This window comes from Bubalus kerabau, chromosome 12, assembly GCF_029407905.1.
Source record: "Bubalus kerabau isolate K-KA32 ecotype Philippines breed swamp buffalo chromosome 12, PCC_UOA_SB_1v2, whole genome shotgun sequence".
Lineage (NCBI taxonomy): Eukaryota > Metazoa > Chordata > Mammalia > Artiodactyla > Bovidae > Bubalus > Bubalus kerabau.
This window is the reverse complement of record NC_073635.1, coordinates 52860954-52880534: the sequence shown is the minus strand read 5'-3', so window position 1 is coordinate 52880534 and position 19581 is coordinate 52860954. Positions and strand designations below refer to the sequence as shown.

The 19581-nt window shown below is 38.0% G+C and overlaps 1 protein-coding gene across 11 annotated transcripts in view; it reads left to right on the top strand.

Moving 5' to 3' along the window:
• Positions 1 to 19581, top strand: part of MYCBP2 (MYC binding protein 2) — a 260797-nt gene that overhangs the window by 44818 nt on the left and 196398 nt on the right. For all 11 annotated transcript variants that reach the window (XM_055542695.1, XM_055542698.1, XM_055542697.1 and 8 more), the window contains exons 4-6: positions 5607 to 5760; positions 12693 to 12889; positions 19330 to 19572. In XM_055542695.1, coding sequence (XP_055398670.1) covers positions 5607 to 5760; positions 12693 to 12889; positions 19330 to 19572 — 594 coding nt within the window. The remainder of the gene's footprint in view (positions 1 to 5606; positions 5761 to 12692; positions 12890 to 19329; positions 19573 to 19581) is intronic.

Genomic DNA, 19581 nt, shown 5'->3' with positions numbered 1-19581 from the left:
TCAATTGACTTGCTTCCTATTTCATAGGGTATTAGAGATTTTGTGAAGTCCCTTAGCGTCTTAATCAGTCACCTTCAAGTGTCCTTATCTGTTCTTGGGACCCTTTTCCCCTTAGTCCTTTTCTCTCCAGTGTCCATAACTGTACCATCTCTACTGGCTTCTTTCTTCCACTTAAAACAGACTCATCTTTTCCATGCAAGTTTCTCCAAGTAAACAGCATGGTCTATAATACTGATTTCTTATGCTTAATAGGGGAGGCTGAGCAAAGCTACATTTTTAAGTCAGGATATGGGCTTGTACTTTCGGTAAGAATTCATTCTGCGTGTGGGTGAGTCTCACTGTACTGTAACAGTCACTCAGCTCAGGTTCAACATTGGGAAGGAGAATAAAGACCCAGAGAAGCCTTTCACACAGGTATGTAAACATCAGATAATAAACTGTATTTAATTTAAAAGATACTGCACAGTCAAGAACTACTGATTCTTAGGCTATTTTAAAACTTTAGGAAGAATCAGTATTAAGGAAATAAAATATCAGGTGTTCTTAAGTGTTTTTTTTTTAGCATGATTAACAGAGTCAAAAGATTCAGAATCTAAAAGAGAGCTTCCAGTGAAAAGAAGAAAAGCAGATAACTCAAGTCATTAATAATGAGTTTTCCATCAAGTTCTAGCCTGTCAGGAAACAAGGTATAATGATGAACATGGGCAGTAGAGTCAAACTGCTTGAGTTCAGACACTTGCCATTTCAAATGCTAGCTGTGTGATGCTAGGCAAGTTATTTAACCTCTCTGTGGCTCAGTTTTGTCATCTCGGAAATGGAGATAATGTCTTCCGTATAGGGTAGTAGTAAGGATTCAAAGAGTTAGTAAATACATGCATGCTTAATAAATGCTAGCTGTTAATGAGTATAAGGTGCAAATAGGAAAATGTGTAGGTCCAAGTAAATTTCAGTTAGTTTTCGGGGAACTCTTCAGTTACTAAGAAGTACTGTATATCCATGGAAATGAGACAGTCAGATCAGAGAGGAAGGAGCAGTGGCATGCTTTTGTTGCAGAGTTAGTCAGAGTGTTGTGGGCTGGGGCAGGACTGGGAGTGAAAATTTTCAGGTCTTTGGCAGCAGTTTGCAGGACACAGAAGAGATGAGGCCTTTAGGGTTTGAGATGATGGGAGCATGAGCGCAGGTGTGAAATGTTGACTTTGCTATTCCTTTTGACCATTTCTGTGCCTCTTCTCCACACACTCTTTCATGTCACTTCTTTCCTTTCCTTTGTTGTTCCTCTCTTGCTCCTCCCAAATGTGTGGTTGTCATTTTCCTTTTTCTTGCTGGAGTTTTACTTCTCTCTTGCTCCTTTTTTCTCTTACGTAATGGAGACAATTTTTTATTTGTTGTCGAGGTATCATTTTGATACAATTCTGTTTTCCCTCCTTGACTTTTAAAAGTTAGTTAAATTGATTTTGATTTCCTTTTGAGCTTTTTCAAATATTTTCTGTAAGACTTAGAATTGACTCTAGGACTTTTTAATAGAAGATAGAATTTCTAATGGCAAAGAGTTTATTATTATTAAATCTAAATGTGATATATCTAAATCTTCATGTTATTGGTAGTGAAAATGATAATGCCACCTTTGGAAATACATGATTTGAGGAGAACAAAATAAAACCTCAGAAGACTTTTTTTTGGCCCAATATGTTTTTTGCCTCACTTTTTGCAACAGTGACATTGGACTGGCTATACTAGTTAATTATTTGGGTTTTGTGTTCCTTCAAGTATAATAGAGAGCTTTCAGGATTTAATTGTTTTAAAGCAACAGTAATGATAACATTCAGTAAATTTACAAAAGACTATTTTCTGAAGAGGAGTTGGAAGACCATGTGTTTGGTGGTTAGTTATGGTTTGTCATGGAAAGTACTGAAAGCTTAGTGTGTTATTTTATTACAATGAACTATTCTACTGAGCAGTCAAGCTTATTAATAATCTCTTTTTCTGTTTATAAAGGCAGTGTGTATTCAGTGTAGATAATTTGAAAAAATGGGGAACATTTTTATAAAAGAGGAAAAGAAAATTTTAAAAGCTGGAAGTTATTTCTAAAATCCTTATAACCAAAATATACCCATTATAAACATTTTTACATATACACATTAAAATATATTTGTTTGTGCACAAATGAAATCATATTGTATTTGCAGTACTATATTTTTTTCTTTTTATACTCTTCCTCCTATTACTGAGGGAGGAGGACATAGAGTGTATTCTTAGTGACTGTAAGACAGACTTCAGGGTATAAAGTGCAGTTTCAGAGTTCTTATGTGTAGTAAAATACTCTCAGTCAAACCTCAGCAAAAAGTCTTAATTTACAACATATTTTGTTCCTCTGTTCAATCACTCAAAGTTAAATATGATTGGGAAACTTGAGTTTGATTTTTTATTTTGTTGTATATTGAATGTATATCACAGTTCTGGAAATGAATTAGTTTTTTTCCTTGTTAAAAATGAAAATTATACACTGAACTAAGATATAGGTGATAAGTGAGATTTTACAGTGGTTCATCTGGACAGATGGATAATTCCTTGTCCTGATCATTTTGACTAACATTTGAGGAATATTTTTCACTAAACCCATCTAGTGCACTGTTCCTAGGCAGCCCCCTGAGTTACTTGTTGTCATGCATTTGTTATTACAGCGTAACCTTATCAGAGAGACAACTTGGGAAGCTGTTCAGTAAGGAGCCTTATTATTTTTGGCAAGGTTCAATACTTTCTCTATTACTACAGGAATCTACTTATACAAAGAAACCCTAGCCAAGAATGTCATCTGTGAAGAATTCTTTGACATGTGAAAATTTGTGATTGGTAGTTCAGTTCAGTTGCTCAGTCATGTCTGACTCTCTGTGACCCCATGGACTGCAGCACACCAGGCCTCCCTGTCCATCACCAATTCCCAGAGTCCACCCAAACCAATGTCCATCGAGTCGGTGATGCCATCCAGCCATCTCATCCTCTGTCATCCCCTTCTCCTCCTGCCCTCAATCTTTCCCAGCATCAGGGTCTTTTCCAGTGAGTCAGCTCTTCGCATCAGGTGGCCAAAATATTGGTTTCAGCTTCAACATCAGTCCTTCCGATGAACACCCAGGACTGATCTCCTTTAGGATGGACTGGTTGGATCTCCTTGCAGTCCAAGGGACTCTCAAGAGTCTTCTCCAACACCACAGCTCAAAAGCATCACATCCATACATGACTACTGGAAAAACCATAGCCTTGACTAGACAGACCTTTGTTGGCAAAGTAATGTCTCTGCTTTTTAATATGCTATCTAGGTTGATCATAACTTTCCTTCCAAGGAGCAAGCGTCTTTTAATTTCATGGCTGCAGTCACTATCTGCCGTGATTTTGGAGCCCAGAAAAGTAAAGTCAGCCACTGATTCCACTGTTTGCCCATCTTATCTGCCATGAAGTGATAGGACCAGATGCCATGATCTTAGTTTTCTGAATATTGAGTTTTAAGCCAACTTTTTCACTCTCCTCTTTCACTTTCATCAAGAAGCTTCTTAGTTCTTCCCTTTCTGCCATAAGGGTGGTGTCATCTGCATATCTGAGGTTATTGATATTTCTCCAGGCAATCTTGATTGGTCTCCTACCGGCCTGAGAATAGAGCCGTACTTTGTGTACTTGGGCTTCCCTGGTAGCTCAGCTGGTAAAGAATCCGCCTGCAATTCAGGAGACCCTGGTTCAATTCCTGGGTTGGGAGGATCCGCTGGAGAAGGGATCACTACCCTCTCCAGTATTCTTGGGCTTCCCTGGTGGCTCAGCTGGTAAAGCATCTGCCTACAATGTGGGAGACTTGGGTTCAATCCCTGTGTTGGGAAGATCCCCTGGAGAAGGGAACAGCTACCTACTCCAGTATTCTTGCCTTCAGAATTCCATGAACTGTATATAGTCCATGGGGTTGCAAAGAGCTGGACAGATTGAGCGACTTTCACTTTCACTTTTGTATACTTAGGAGATCTTGGACTTCAGATTTGCTTCCTGTAAGGACATAAACAGAAATCTTGGACAGTTTGTTTTTATTTTCTTGTCTATTTCCAGAAGGTAAACTATATGAAATGGAATGTTTTCATTTCCATTTAATCAATTGAAACTCTGTACAAGCAGTTCCATAATCTTAACTATGATTAAGCATTCCAGGATTTTAGATAACTGCAGCTGACTTGCCTGCAACTGACTTGACCCTTGCCTGGGCAATACATTTATGAGTTGCAGTGTTTTTTAGTGCACAACTGAGAGAGTAAATAGCTGAGATAAGTATTTGTTGTCTGCTTATCATGTGCAGGCACTGAGCTAGTCATGGGAGAAGTTAGTTAAGATATACTCTGTGTCTACAAGGAGACACATTTTTAGTTTGGAAAATGGAAACAAAAATAGTCAATTATATTATAGCATAATAAATGCTCTAATAGAGGTTGGGCTGGATAAAAATATATATAAAATGCATTTACCCTGTTAGATTATAAACTTTTAGAGAATAGGGTCTAATATATCTCATATCTCCTGTAATGAAATGCATGAAATAAGTACTTAAAATTATTTATGTCATATATGAATTAATGTATAAATCTCATCAGAGAGAGTCTCTTTTATATTTCATTAGTGGAATTAATTCTTTGATGCACTTCTACTAATTTATCTAGTTTTAACTTTTTCTGTTACTTATTTCTCCAAATTTACACTTCCTAAGAAGATCTTACACATCTCCTTCTCAAAATGTTGGCATTGATTGAGAAATTGAATTCATTGTCTTTTGTTCTCTCAGCTTTCTGAAGGTATCTCTTTTTACCAGTTCATCATATTTACTCTCTGTCTTTGTTGCATATTTATCTATCTTTTGGTAGATACTGAGTTATAAATATATTTTTAATTTTTATTTATATATTTTAAAAATTTATTTACTTTTAATTGGAGGATGAGTTACATTTTTCTTGGTCCTCATGAGTAATGATAAGATAATTAAAAGTAAAAATAGCCATGATATTTTAGATAGGTAGTTTTTGATTCTTTTTGTGGTAAATCCAATAAGAATAAGGGACACCATCTACAAATAAGAATTGGCTGATTTTACCATTATAGGAAATCCTAAGAAACTTTGGTTCCTTTTTTAATCTTTTCACAGTATAGTGCTATATTGTGCTATATTGACTTTTTTTTTTCTGGCCATAAGTAAAATTAAAATAAAATAGAATGCCAATTTTTACTTGAGTACAGCCAAATGAACTTTGTATATTATTAGTTAATTTTTTCCTGGGTGAATGCAATCTAGTAACTGGTTTACTGTTAAACCATTTTCATGATCTTTTATTATGGCTTCATTATACTAAAACTACTTTTTAAATAGAGCCACTATTTTTTAACCTTATGTGTAACCAGATAATTTTCTAAATCTTGAAATTAAACACAATGGGTTTTATTCTTTTTTATGTTATGATTTTGTCTTGCCTTTAAAATATTGTACCATTAATCATTTGCTGTTGGAAGTAAACTGTACTGATTATACCGCCTGACAAGTGTTATTAGCTCACATGTTATAAAGTATAATTTTTTTTTATCTTAAATAGATCATTGAGGTTGGACTTTGTGAAGTTTTTGAATTGATCAAGGAGACACGATTTTCTCATCCATCCCTGTGCCTCAGGAGTCTCCAAGCCCTGCTTAACGTACTTCAGGGTCAGCAACCGGAAGGCCTTCAGTCAGAGCCACCCGAGGTCCTAGGTAAGAGCTTAGGCACAGTGAATGAACCCTTTGAATGTAAAGAGCTTCTCTAATGAAGCATATACTGACTACAGCCTGTAATTCAGTCTCTGTTGTTGGTGCTGAAACAGCAGGGGTATAAATTTTAAGTTACTTTGCTATGTTCCTCTGGAGTTATAGTTCATGCACAGACATTTCCTGATTATTATGATGATGGCAAATAGAAATTCTTAGAACCCAGAAATAATTCTCAAGCCTTATTGTCACCATAAACTTAAATCATTCTTACTAAACCTTTGGCTAGAATAGCTGACGTTGACTTCATCTAACTTTACATGTTATTTTGGAGAGTCAAAGGAGTAGGAAAAGAGGAAACAAATACCAACTCAACACAGCACAGTTAGTTTCTAAACAAAAATAGATTTGTATTTATCATGTTGAAGGTAAAGCTTTTGAATTAGTAGCAACTTCCATTAAGTGAAAATATTTGCTTTGTGTAAAGTGCATTTAAGTTTTATGAATGCCTGCCTTTCATTTGCCAGTGACCTAGACTCAACACATACTCTTGTAAGCAAGGTGGGGGCTCTTTAAGGAAGAGGAAGAGATGGAAGCTTAATTCTGAAGGCTAATTGCTTTCCTAACTCTGGGCCTTCAAAAGTCTCAGTTCAGTTCAGTTCAGTTGCATCCAGCTCTTTGCGACCCCATGGACTTTAGCACTCCAGGCTTCCTTGCCCATCACCAACTCCCAGAGCCTACTCAAACTCATGTCCATCCCATCGGTGATGCCATCCAACCATCTCATCCTCTGTCGTCCCCTGTTCCCACCTTCAGTCTTTCCCAGAATCAGGGTCTTTTCAAATGAGTCAGCTCTTCCCATCAGGTGGCCAAAGCATTGGAGTTTCAGCTTCAGTTTCAGTCCTTCCAATGAATATTCAGGACTGATTACCTTTAGGGTGGACTGGGTGGATCTCCTTGCAGTCCAAGGGACTCTCAAGAATCTTCTCCAACACCACAGTTCAAAAGCATCAATTCTTCAGCGCTCAGCTTCTTTATAGTCCAACTCTCACATCCATACATGATTACTGGAAAAACCATAGCTTTGACTAGATGGACCTTTGTTGGCAAGCTAATATCTCTGCTTTTTAATATGCTGTCTAGGTTGGTCATAACTTTTCTTCCAAGGAGCAAGCATCTTTTAATTTCATGGCTACAGTCACCATCTGCAGTGATTTTGGAGCCCCCCAAAATAAAGTCTGTCACTGTTTTCATTGTTTCTCCATTTATTTGTCATGAAGTGATGGGACCAGATGCCATGATCTTAATTTTCTGAATGCTGAGTTTTAAGCCAACTGTTTCACTCTCCTCTTTCACTTTCATCAAGAGGCTCTCTAGTTGTTCTTCACCTTCTGCCATAAGGGTGGTGTCATCTGCGTATCTGAGGTGATTGATATTTCTCCTGGCAATCTTGATTCCAGCTTGTGCTTCATCCAGGCAAGAATTTCACATGATGTACTCTGCATATAAGTTAAATAAGCAGGGTGACAATAAACAGCCTTGATGTACTCCTTTCCTGATCTGGGAAAGAGTCTAGAGTTTTCTAAATCTCATGCATTAGCTTGTGTCAATCATATATGTGGGCCCTAACTGTGGAGTTTCCAATTCAGTAGATTTGGAATGAAACACAAGAATTTGCATGTTGACTAAGTTTCTGGGTAATGCCAAAGCTGCTGATCAGGGGACCATACTGCTGGTCTGAACTCGACTTTGGGTCATTTTCTTTGCTTGGCTGTTTGGATTATGTTAGACCCACATGTGAGAACCTCATTACTTGGTTTTCATTTTGATGTCAGATTGTTATATTTTTTTGGATCACATATGGTAATTAGTTTCTGTGTTCAATTTGTTTTGTTACTATTTTGTTTTAGTTGGTGGTAGGGAGTACTGACCATGAAAATAAGCTGAGGATTTTTAAAAACAACAGCACCATGTTATGTTATTCATGCTACTACCAAATACAAGCTGCGTATATTAAGAAGCAGGCATCTTGTTTATTGTCACTGTAGCACCAGGGATTGTATTTACATTTCGATGCCCTACTTGACTTCATGGCATTTTTTTGAAGATTTAATTAAATTAATACTTTTATTTAAGAATATCTTGCTAGTTATCCTTTCTGTGATTTTGGTTTTCAGTCTGTTTGCCCTCTGATAGAGAAGGATAAGAGGCTTATGGAAGCTTCCTGATGGGAGAGACTGACTGAGGGGGAAACTGGGTCTTGTTCTGATGGGTGGGGCCATGCTCAGAAAATCCAATTTTCTCTTGATGGTTGGGGCTGTGTTTCCTCCTTGTTACTTACTATGGTGGAGGTAATGAAGACAGTGGGACCTCCTTCAAAAGGTCTCATGCAGGCACTACTAATCTCGGTGCCCCCAACCCTGCAGCAGACAACTGCTGACCCATGCATCTGCCAGAGACTCCTGGACACTCATGGGCAAGTCTGGGTCAGTCTCTTGTGGGGTCACTGCTCCTTTCTCCTGGGTCCTGGTATGCACAAGGTTCTGTTTATGCTCTCCAAGTGTCTTTTCCCCAGTCCTGTATAAGTTCTGGCAGCTCTGTGTTGGGGTTAATGGCGACCTCCTCCAAGAGGGCTTATGCCATACCCAAGTCTGCTGCACCCAGAGCCCCTGCCCCTGCAGCAGTCCCCTGCTGACCTGTACCTCCACAGGATACTCTCAGACACAGTTCTGTCTCAGTCTCTGTGGGATCTTTGGGTCCTGGTGCACACAAGCTGAATTTAGAAAAGGCAGAGGAACCAGAGATCAAATTGCCAACATCCGTTGGATCATTGAAAAAGCAAGAGAGTTCCAGAAAAACATCTACTTCTGTTTTATTGACTATGTCAAAGCCTTTGACTGTGTGGATCACAAGAAACTGTGGAAAATTCTGAAAGAAATGGAATACCAGACCACCTGACCTTCCACTTGAGAAATCTGTATGCAGATCAGGAAGCAACAGTTAGAAATGGACATGGAACAACAGACTGGTTCCAAATCAGGAAAGGAGTGTGTCAAGGCTGTGTATTGTCGCCCTGCTTATTTAACTTATATGCAAAGTACGTCATGAGAAATGCTGGGCTGGATGAAGCACAAGCTGGAATCAAGATTGCCGGGAGAAATAGCAATCACCTCAGATATGCAGATGACACCACCCTTATGGAAGAAAGTGAAGAACAACTAAAGAGCCTCTTGATGAAAGTGAAAGAGGAGAGTGAAACAGTTGGCTTAAAACTCAGCATTCAGAAAACTAAGATCATGGCATCTGGTCCCATCACTTCATGACAAATAAATGGAAAAACAATGGAAACAGTGAGAGACCTTATTTTTTGGGGTTCCAAAATCACTGCAGATGGTGACTGCAGCCATGAAATTAAAAGACACTTGCTGCTTGGAAGAAAAGTTATGACCAACCTAGACAGCATATTAAAAAACAGAGACATTACTTTGCCAACAAAGGTCCATCTAGTCAAAGCTATGGTTTTTCCAGTAGTCATGTATGGATGTGAGAGTTGGACTATAAAGAAAGCTGAGCACTGAAGAATTGATGGAATACAATTTGTAAATCAAATCCATCTGCAAAGGGAAGTCTGACGTATAATAATCATCAGGCTATCCTAACAATACGAGAGATGCATATATATTTTCATGAGCAACATGAAAAAAAACACTGGGGAAAAAGTGTAACTAATAGAAAAAACAGAGATTTCTATACAAATTTTACTTTAAAGAACCAAATTACTACTAAAACCTTGGAGCTAATAAACAACATAAAAAATATGAAGTGATAGTAAATGCCTGAATGAACTGTGATGTTGGAGAAGGCTCTTGAGAAAGATTGAGGGCAGATGGAGAAGGGGACGACAGAGGATGAGATGGTTGGATGGTATCACTGACTCAATGGACACGAGTTTGAGTAAGCTCTGGGAGTTGGTGATGGACAGGGAGGCCTGGCCTGCTGCAGTCCATGGGGTTGCAAAGAGTCGGACACGACTGAGCGACTGAACTGAACTGCTAGTTATCCTTAGCTCTCGATTGTAAATTAGCCAATCATTGAAGTATTTACAACACCCACTGAAACCAGTGTACCCTATATCTTAACTTAGAACAACATGCTGATCATTCCTTTCCTCCTAGATCTTCTGCCATTCTGTTTTCCTCTACCATTTGTTATATACTTTCTTTTATTTTCATGTTATACATAAATATTCCCTTTCCTTTATTCTTTTCAAAATAGATCTTGTTCTTAATGCTGGCTTTTAAAATTATAATATGTGCTTTAGTTTAATTATCTTCTTTCTATCCAAGCTTAGGTCTCTTGATCATAATTTGTTTTCATTTTCCTCCTAACAGTTTTAAATGCTGCTGTACTGTCTGGTCTCTCTTCTATCTTTCCAATGCTTATTTCTGATCTCTTCACTGCTTTGACTTATTTTTCTGTTCAGGCATTTACCATCACTTCATATTTTTTATGTTGTTTATTAGCTCCAAGGTTTTAGTAGTAATTTGGTTCTTTAAAGTAAAATTTGTATAGAAATCTCTGTTTTTTCTATTAGTTACACTTTTTCCACAGTGTTTTTTTTCATGTTGCTCATGAAAATATATATGCATCTCTCGTATTGTTAGGATAGCCTGATGATTATTATACGTCAGACTTCCCTTTGCAGATGGATTTGATTTACAAATTGTTCAGTTTTTAAAAAATCCTTCCCTTATATCAGTCTTTCTCTTCAATTTAAGGTTAGAGGATATGCTCTCAATTATTCTCTTAAATGTTCTGTGCTAAGAGCATATAATATAAGGGCAATCAGTATAAACATTGTTGCTGTTATGGAATTTAGCTTTAGACTGTTGGACAAATGTAAGCAGGAATTCTAAGAATTAATAACAGACTTCAGACAAGATGTGACATTTGAGATTTGAAGGGTGAGTAAGAAAGAGTTAACTAAGTTTCTAGGCAGGTAGGAGAGCATGTGGTAAGGTAAGGTTTTTTTTTTAGTCTTTTTATTTGTTTATTTATTTTTGCCCTCTTCCACAGAGTCCAAAAGACTGTTCTATACATCTGTGTCTCTTTTGCTGTCTTGCATACAGGGTTATCGTTACCATCTTTCTAAATTTCATATATATGCATTAGTATACTGTATTGGTGTTTTTCGTTCTGACTTACTTCACTCTGTATAATAGGCTCCTGTTTCATCTACCTCATTACAACTGATTCAGATGTGTTCTTTTTAATAACTGAGTAATATTCCATTGTGTATGTGTACCACAGCTTCCTTATCCATTCGTCTGCTGATGGACATCTAGGTTATTTCCATGTCCTGGCTATTATAAACAGTGCTGTGATGAACATTGGGGTACATGTGTCTCTTTCAATTCTGGTTTCCTCAGTGTGTATGCCCAGCAGTGGGATTGCTGGGTCATATGGCAGTTCTGTTCCCAGTTTTTTAAGGAATCTCCACACTGGTAAGGTTTTGAGGTAGGAAGGGGAATGACTGGAAAAAGACCGTGAGCAGAGTGGAGAGTGAGAGGATGGGGAGGCAGGGAGTAGGCCATGTGGAGCTTGATAGGCTGTGTCCAGGGAGGATGGTTCTGTTTCTAGGAGGAATTGAACATCACTGTCTACCTATGTTTAAAAAATTCTTTATAGTCTTACACTAATTTCTTCAATTTGATCTAACTTTTTTTGTTGCCAGGGACGTTCTTTGTCTTCATCAATGCCTAGGATAGTTCCTGTTGTACAGGGAGAACGCAGGAAATACTGGCTGAATAATTATAAGATGAATGGGCAGGATGATGATGGTGGGATGGACAAAGGAAAAAAGTAGATGAAAGGATAGAGGAAAAGAAGGACAGTTGGAGAGAGAGACAGAGTGAAGGGTAGATGGAATAAGGGAAAAGACTGAAGGATATAGAGAGGAGTGAAGTAGGGAGTGAGAAAGGAAAGAAGGAAGAGGAGCAATTAACAAAGGAGTGAATAGATTTGAAAGAAAAAGCAGATTTTTTGGTTTAAAATTTCTCTTTGACTATCAGAGTGCAAAAGTGAATTATAGGAGCTAATTTATGAATACTTTTAGTAGTCCAATTAAGAGAAGGTGATAGATAGCATGGGTTGGGGAGATGCTGATGAGATGCAAAAAGTGGAGGAATTAGGAAGTAAAATTGACAGGACTTAATTAATTAGGGATTAGATTCAGAAGACGGGGACTACAAGAGGAAGCCTCAGTTTCTGTGAGCTAAGAAAATAAAACGCAAATGGCCTTTTGCAGAGAATTCCAGCACATCAGTTCTCTCTCTTGCTTTCTTCCTTCCCCTTCCTTCCCCTTTCCCCCTCTCTTTCCATTGTTCTCAAATTTTCTCTGTCTTTATGACTGTTTTTTTTCCTTCTTCTTTCTCTCTGTGTCTCTGAGCATGCACTGCTGTTGTGTTAGCAGTTAAGCCAATTTTATATGAAAGCAAATTTTTGCATATGTTCTATGTATTCTTTTGTTGTTTTGCAAATAAATACATAGTTTTTTTGGGCATATAACATTTTAAGAAGCCTGTATTTTCCTAATCTAAAAGGTAAAAATAAATGCAATGAGTAGTCTGTTACTCCTAAATACGCTAGTTCTTGAATACTATGAATGCCTGAAAGCAAGTTTCTTTTAAATGATTGTGGGTAGATTTCCATTTCTTCATTTACAAAAATATGGAGTTGGACTAAGTATTCTGTAAGATCCTTTTTATGTAAATATTCTAACTTTGGGCGAAAAAGGGTAGCTAGAAAGGAACAAATGTGAACTGTTGTAGCTACTTTAAGTGTTTTTTTGAAAAACAAGGCGAGTTTAAATAAATGAACAGATACCATATAATGTCCTGTATGTTGAATGACATAATTGAGTTCTGTTTTATCCACAGAGTCTCTCTTCCAGCTCCTTTTGGAAATCACCGTTCGAAGTACTGGAATGAATGACAGCACAGGACAGTCTCTGACAGCACTTTCCTGCGCTTGTCTCTTTAGTCTGGTGGCTTCCTGGGGAGAGACAGGAAGGACGCTGCAGGCCATCTCTGCCATCCTCACCAACAATGGCAGCCACGCTTGCCAAACTATTCAGGTATTTCATATCTCGAGCTGCTTATAAATGGACAAGAGACCAAGTTGCCATTTCGCCTCAATTTCTGTCAATTGGAATTCACTGCTTTTTCTCGCCCAGTATAGTGGTTGATCTGTCCCAGGTTGATATATAAATAACCTAAGATAGTTGATCTAAGCTGCATGTGTGTTTAACTCTGCAACATGAAAGGTATAATAAAATGAAATTTGGCGAAAACTTACATCTTCAGTGTAGTTTTTATGTCAGCACTGCAGCCTCCTTTTCCTTTAACATGGGCTTGCTCTCTGTCCTCCCCCACCTCCCATCTTGCCCTGAATTTTCAAATGTAGAATTCCTTCAGAGTTTCTAAATATCTTTTCCCCATTGAAAGAAAGGCATATATTATTTTTCCGATATTTCTAATTGGTTGTGATAGTTTTTCATGGATTGATGTATTTCTCAGTTATTTCTGCTTCACATACAGCATTTTTTTTTTTTTTTTTTTTGAGCTTTTACTGGGCAGTTGTGGAATAAGCTCTTCATCCTTGTTAGTGATGAGAAATATAAACTTACTTATAGGCAGACTGGATTTAATTCTTTTGGAATGTTTTCTGGAAATTGAAGAAGTTACAATTTTAAGTCTCTGTTGTGTGCTCTTTCCTGGCCCCTTGGATGATCTCCAGAACATGTAGAAGGGATGCCTGAACCCTGTCATTAGCAGCCAAAGATAGTGAAAGGGGTTAATGGGCTACTGTCTGTGACTTGTTCAGCGATTTTGAACTTTCCGTATCAAATACGAGCAGTCTCCTTTCTCTAGATTTCTGTTCTTATTCTTTTCCCTCTTTTTGTCCTGCCTGAAGTCCTCTTTCCCCTCTTTATGATTCTTACTTATTTTGAAGTCCAATTTATTGATTTCCAAACTGTTCTCTGCTGTGCTTTGAAAGTGAAAAATGAAAGTGAAAGTTGCTCAGTTGTGTCTGACTCTTTGCGACCCCATGGACTATACAGTCCATGGAATTCTCCAGGCCAGAATACTGGAGTGGGTAGCCTTTCCCTTCTCCAGGGGATCTTCCCAATCCAGAGATCAAACCCAGGTCTCCCACATTGCAGGCAGATTCTTTACTAGCTGAGCCACCAGGGAAGCTTTGAGGATTCAGCAAAATTTTAGTTTAAATGTATACAAATACTTTTCAAAATTTTAATAGAATAACACAAACATTCAAATATCCATGCCAAATGTTAAAAATATAGTGACCATATACACAGGTACTTATTAGAATCCAGTGATTTTTTTGTGTGTGTAGATTTATTTGAGAGGATATGACATGAGTTCTTAAACAGTGAGTTGAAATTAGCCAGTGCAGAGGGAGGAGGTGTTGGTATTGGTGGTGTAGAGAGAGAGAATAGTCTTGGTATCTTTGTGCTAAAGCATGGAAATAGCAGTAAGAGTGGAACACTGAAAGCTGGAAGAAGTCTATGTAGTTACAGTGTAGAGAGCCTTCAGATAGCAGAGACAGAACTTGAACCCATGTCTGTCTGGCTGTAGTTATGCTCAAGCATTGGACTGCACAAAACTACTCAATCATCTGAACCAACAGCCGAGACTCTCTAAGGACCTTTCCCATCACTGTATACCCAGCTCTAAGTCAAAGGCCATATTAAAACCTGTTATCTTAACATGACCTATAGTGTTTGTCATGATTTGGCCCCATTTCACCTACCTATTCATTTCACAAAACTCTCTTGGCTGGGCAATGATTAGGAGCAGGTAAGAAAAGCCTTCTCCGAAAATGTAACTGTTGCATCTCAAATTATCCGGGATCCAAATGCAAATTACTTATCTTGTTCCAAAAAGCTTACGCTGAGACTTTAAGGTAAGGTTGCTTATAATGTGAGGTCTCTTACTGGAAGAGACTAAAGTCCCTTCTGTAAAGATGAACTCCAGATTTCACAGACTTCCCACTGACACAACACTACTGAATCTGGACTCACAAACAAAAAGGACATAGAAAAAAGGCACCACCATTGAGAGTCTCCTTTCTCTCAATGTGAGAGAAAAGAGAGAGTAAAGTAGAATCAATCTTGCCAAGTCTCTCTCTATATATAATTTGATATTAAGTGTGTGTATTTAATATGATTAATAAAGTGTCAAAAGTATTATTAAGGAATAAGGATATAAAAGATAATCAGATCAGAAAACAAACCAAATAGAACTCCTGGAAATGAAAAACCAATGGTTACAATTAGAAACTTAAAGGATGAGTTAACCAGTGGATAATGTAGTTGAAGATAGAAGCAGTTAACTGAAAGATAGAGGAAGAAATTATTCAGAATGCAGCACAGAGAGATAAAACATGAAAAATAAGAAACATAGAGAATGAGAAAGTTTGAAGTACAGTCTGAGTTCCACAAGGCCAGTAATAGATTCATGGAGAGATAGTATTTGAAATAATGGCTAAGATTTTCCAGAATTGGTGAATGACTTGAAATCCTCAGATTAATGAACTCTAGTTTATCAGAATAAAATTTCTAGGTCCTGCCACACTGTTGGTGAGAAATCAATAGGAGAGAAAAAGGGGTACATCTGAGATTTCTAATTGTAGTTCTGGGTTTTCTTAAAACTAACACTCAGAAAGCAGGAGAGAAATAGGGCCATGTTGGAGACGCCTAGTTTCTGCTCTCCTCTCCACCCTTGCAGTCTCCACAAAGATTACAATAAAGGATTCTTTTTAAAGTATAAACTTCTAAGAATGGGATGCATTTTTAGAACGTAAATACTGGGAAAGCTTAAACTTCTGAAGAAGCTAATACCCACAGAAGGTAAGTTGATTTTCACCTAAAAATACAGATAGGATTTAGAATTGGAAGTAATAGGTGCCTGGAAAATGGTGGTGAGGGGAAAAGCTAAAAATAGACTGGGATTCTGTGTAATGAAAGCTCCAGAACCCCAGAGCCCTTCCTCTACACTTCCCAGCCAGTCACCTGTCCTCCTCTCCTACCCGTAAGAGTTAGGTTTTCCATGTAAAGAAATTTGAGCCAGAGAGGCCAGGGGAAACCAGGCACAGTTGAGAGTGAAATTGAGGAGCCAGGCTGAAGATGGAGATTAAGTGAAAGTCTCCATATTGATGATGGCCTTACTCCATCCTCAGAGTTCCCAGTATACTGAGAGGGAGGCTTATAGCTTCTAGAAAAAAGACTGGAAGATTCTTTTTTGGAGAAAAAAGTGAGGAAAGACTTACAGATGCAGACATCTGGCAGGGAGTGAGAGACCCTCCAATGAAACTGCTGAACTTAGCGGGATCAGTTTGAGGTGAGCTCACCTTCTCTCAGGCCCTGTCAGTTCACAGCAGCTTCCTGAGGTGAGCTCGCCTTCTGTCAGACCCTATCCATTCACAGCAGCTTTCTGTCAGTTTAGTTGCTTGCTGCTGCTAAGTCACTTGAGTCATGTCCGACTCTGTGTGACCCCAAAGATGGCAGCCCACCAGGCTCCCCTGTCCCTGGGATTCTCCAGGCAAGAACACTGGAGTGGGTTGCCATTTCCTTCTCCAATGAATGAAAGTGAAAAGTGCAAGTGAAGTCACTCAGTCGTGTTTGACTCTTCGCGACCCCATGGACTACAGCCCACCAGGCTACCTCATCCATGGGATTTTCCAGGCAAGAGTACTGGAGTGGGGTGCCATTGCCTTACTCTTTACAAATAAGTGTATAGCCAAGTATTTGGAGAAGGAAACAGCAACCCCCTCCAGTTTTCTTGACTAGAGAATCCCATGGAAAGATGAGCCTGGTGGGCTACAGTCCATGGGGTCGCAAGGGTCAGACATGACTTAGAGACTAAAGAGAGAGAGCGCGCCAAGTATTACTTGGTTAACGTGAAAGACAGAGTACCCTAAATCAGTAAAAATAGTAATAATAATACTAACAATTTTGCTGAAAAGAGTACAGGGAACAGAAAAACTCTAAGAGTAATTTGTATTTTAAAGAGGGATGAAAAGATGATTATTTACATTAAACAGCAGTGTTTTTGAAAAATTCAGAACAAAGATTTTGCAAGTTAAAAATATAAGATCACAATAAAATCAGTAGAAGCATTAGAAGTTCAGATTAAAGAGGTCCCCAGACAATAGAATACAGAGCAAAAGAAAGAAAATAGATTATATAAAGTAAAATTAGAGGATCCTTCTAGAAAATCCAGTATTTAATAGGTATTCAAGCAGAGAGGACGGGCTTCCCTGGTGGCTCAGTGGTAAAAAATCTGCCTGCCAATGCAGGAGATATGGGTTTGATCCCTGGGTGAGGAAGATCCCCTGGAGAAGGAAATGACAACCCATTGTGGTGTTCTTGCGTGGAAAATCCCATTGACAGAGGAGCCTGGTGGGCTGCAGTCTGCGGGGTCACAAAGGGTAGGACACATCTGAGTGACTAAACAAAAACAAGCAGAGAGGAAGAAATTACCTAAGCTTCATAAGGAGACTTCCCGTCCCCCAAAGATACACATTTCAGATTGACAGAATACACACTGAGTGCCCAACACAGTGAATGACAGAAAGACTCACACCAAGTATAACTTTGCAAAATGATAACACAATAAAGAAAGAAGAACGGTCCCAGAGTGCAAAGACAAGTTATGTACCAGAGATTGAGCAGAATGTTGTTGGACTTCTCAAAAGCAGCATTGGCATAAAAAATAACAGTGCCTTCAGAGTTCTGAGGGAAAATGATGTTCACTCTGCTTAGTTCAGCTCTCAGTCATGTGTGAGGGAAGATAAAGATGCTTTTGAACATGCAAGACATGAAACAGTTTCAACCTCTGTGGCTGCCCTTGTCCTTAGGGAGCAGGGCTTCTTGAAGGATATTGCCAACAGGAAACATTAGAGATGATGTTTGAGAGGAGGATGAGGAACCCATAGGGGTAGGTATAGAAGAAACTTAGCAAATGCAAAAATAGGGCAATTGTTGACTCAGTGAAGAAAAAGAAAAATTATATAAGGAAAATACAGTATGTGATAACAATTTTGTTCAGTTCTGCACCATGATCACACAGGCACAATAAAATAACTTCTGAATAATGCTTTAACTAGAGATGATTATATAGCTCAATTTGGAGGATTTGAGAAAAAAGGAAGAGCATCATCTTTGATAGTAGACTCATTAAAAGTATCTGAAACAAAAAAAATTGAAAATGAAGCTGTGGCATATAAGAATGTGGATATCAATTCTAGATAAGACAGTTTTAAGTTTAATGTAGTTACTTCTAGGGGGAGAATTTGTAGTATTCAACCATATACATAAATAAAAGTTTCATGAAAGTAAAAGTTCTGCATTTTGATTGGGTCAGAGGCCTCAGGTCTCAAAGGGGAAGAGGAAATACCAATGAACAGTGGGTTAGTTATCCCTCTGAATCTCTGCCCTCTAGAACAGTGCTGTCCAATAGAAGTATACTGTAATCCACCTATGTCATTTAAATGTTTCTACTAGTCACGTTAAGAAGATAGAAATAGATGAAATTAATTTTAATAATGGATTTTCTCAATATATCCCAAAATAATTTCAACATGTAATCCATATGAAATTATTAATAAAATCTATACTTTTTTTTTTTAAACTAAGCCTTCAAAAGCCAGTGTGTATTTTATGTTTAAATCACATCTCAAGTCACACTAACCCTATTTTAAGAGCTCAGTACTCAGTGTGGCTGGTGGCTGCCATATTGGACAGTGGAGCTGGAGAACTGGAGCTGACACAGTGCCCTTGGGTCTGCCCTGCAGTCAGATACGTGGCATCCTTGGGTAGTGAGAGAGAGGCAAAAAGTGAGAAGCAGGGGGATTTCTCTGGGGTCCGACTATTGGTCCCATGCTGGTGACTTTTGAGGACTCATTTAAAGCAAATACCAGATATTTGATAAATATTGGTTAAATGAATGCTGGATAATACATAGTTCATAAAATTAAGTTTTCATATCACGGAAAAATGTTGATGTTAATGGGTACTAGGCATAATAAAGAAACAACGTACAAGAGAAATACTGGAAATTTTGTTTCATCTGTAGAAGAGCAGTATTTCTCTTAGGCTTAATTTTGTACTTCAATGTCATACAATATATTGATGGATACACATATACAAAGATACCATTTCGGTTTTTGTGCACTCTAATACAAAAAATATGTTTCAGTATTCATACTTTTTACTAATCTAGTATGTTAACCTGTGTTTTGGAGAAAAATGCATACTTCAGTGTTTTTGGTCACAAAAGCAAATTAATGTTCTTTGTGTTTACATTTTTGTTTTGTCCTGCTTGAGATTTGTTTCTTATAGATTTTCAGCTGCTACTTTTTGCTGACATGCCAAATATAATCGTTCTGAATAACGTTTTTTCTTATAAATGATATATTAATAAAATACCTTTATTTTGTCTGCTTTGTGTTTGAGACATTTGAAAATGACTGTGTTTTTCTTCTGACTAGGTGCCAATGATATTAAATTCACTACAGAGAAGTGTACAGGCAGTGTTGGTGGGAAAAATTCAAATTCAGGACTGGTTTAGCAATGGCATTAAGAAAGCAGCTTTAATGCACAAGTGGCCATTAAAAGAAATATCTGTTGATGAGGATGATCAATGTCTACTTCAGAATGATGGATTTTTTCTTTATCTGTTATGCAAAGATGGATTGTACAAAATCGGCTCTGGATACAGTGGAACGGTTAGGGTAAGTGAT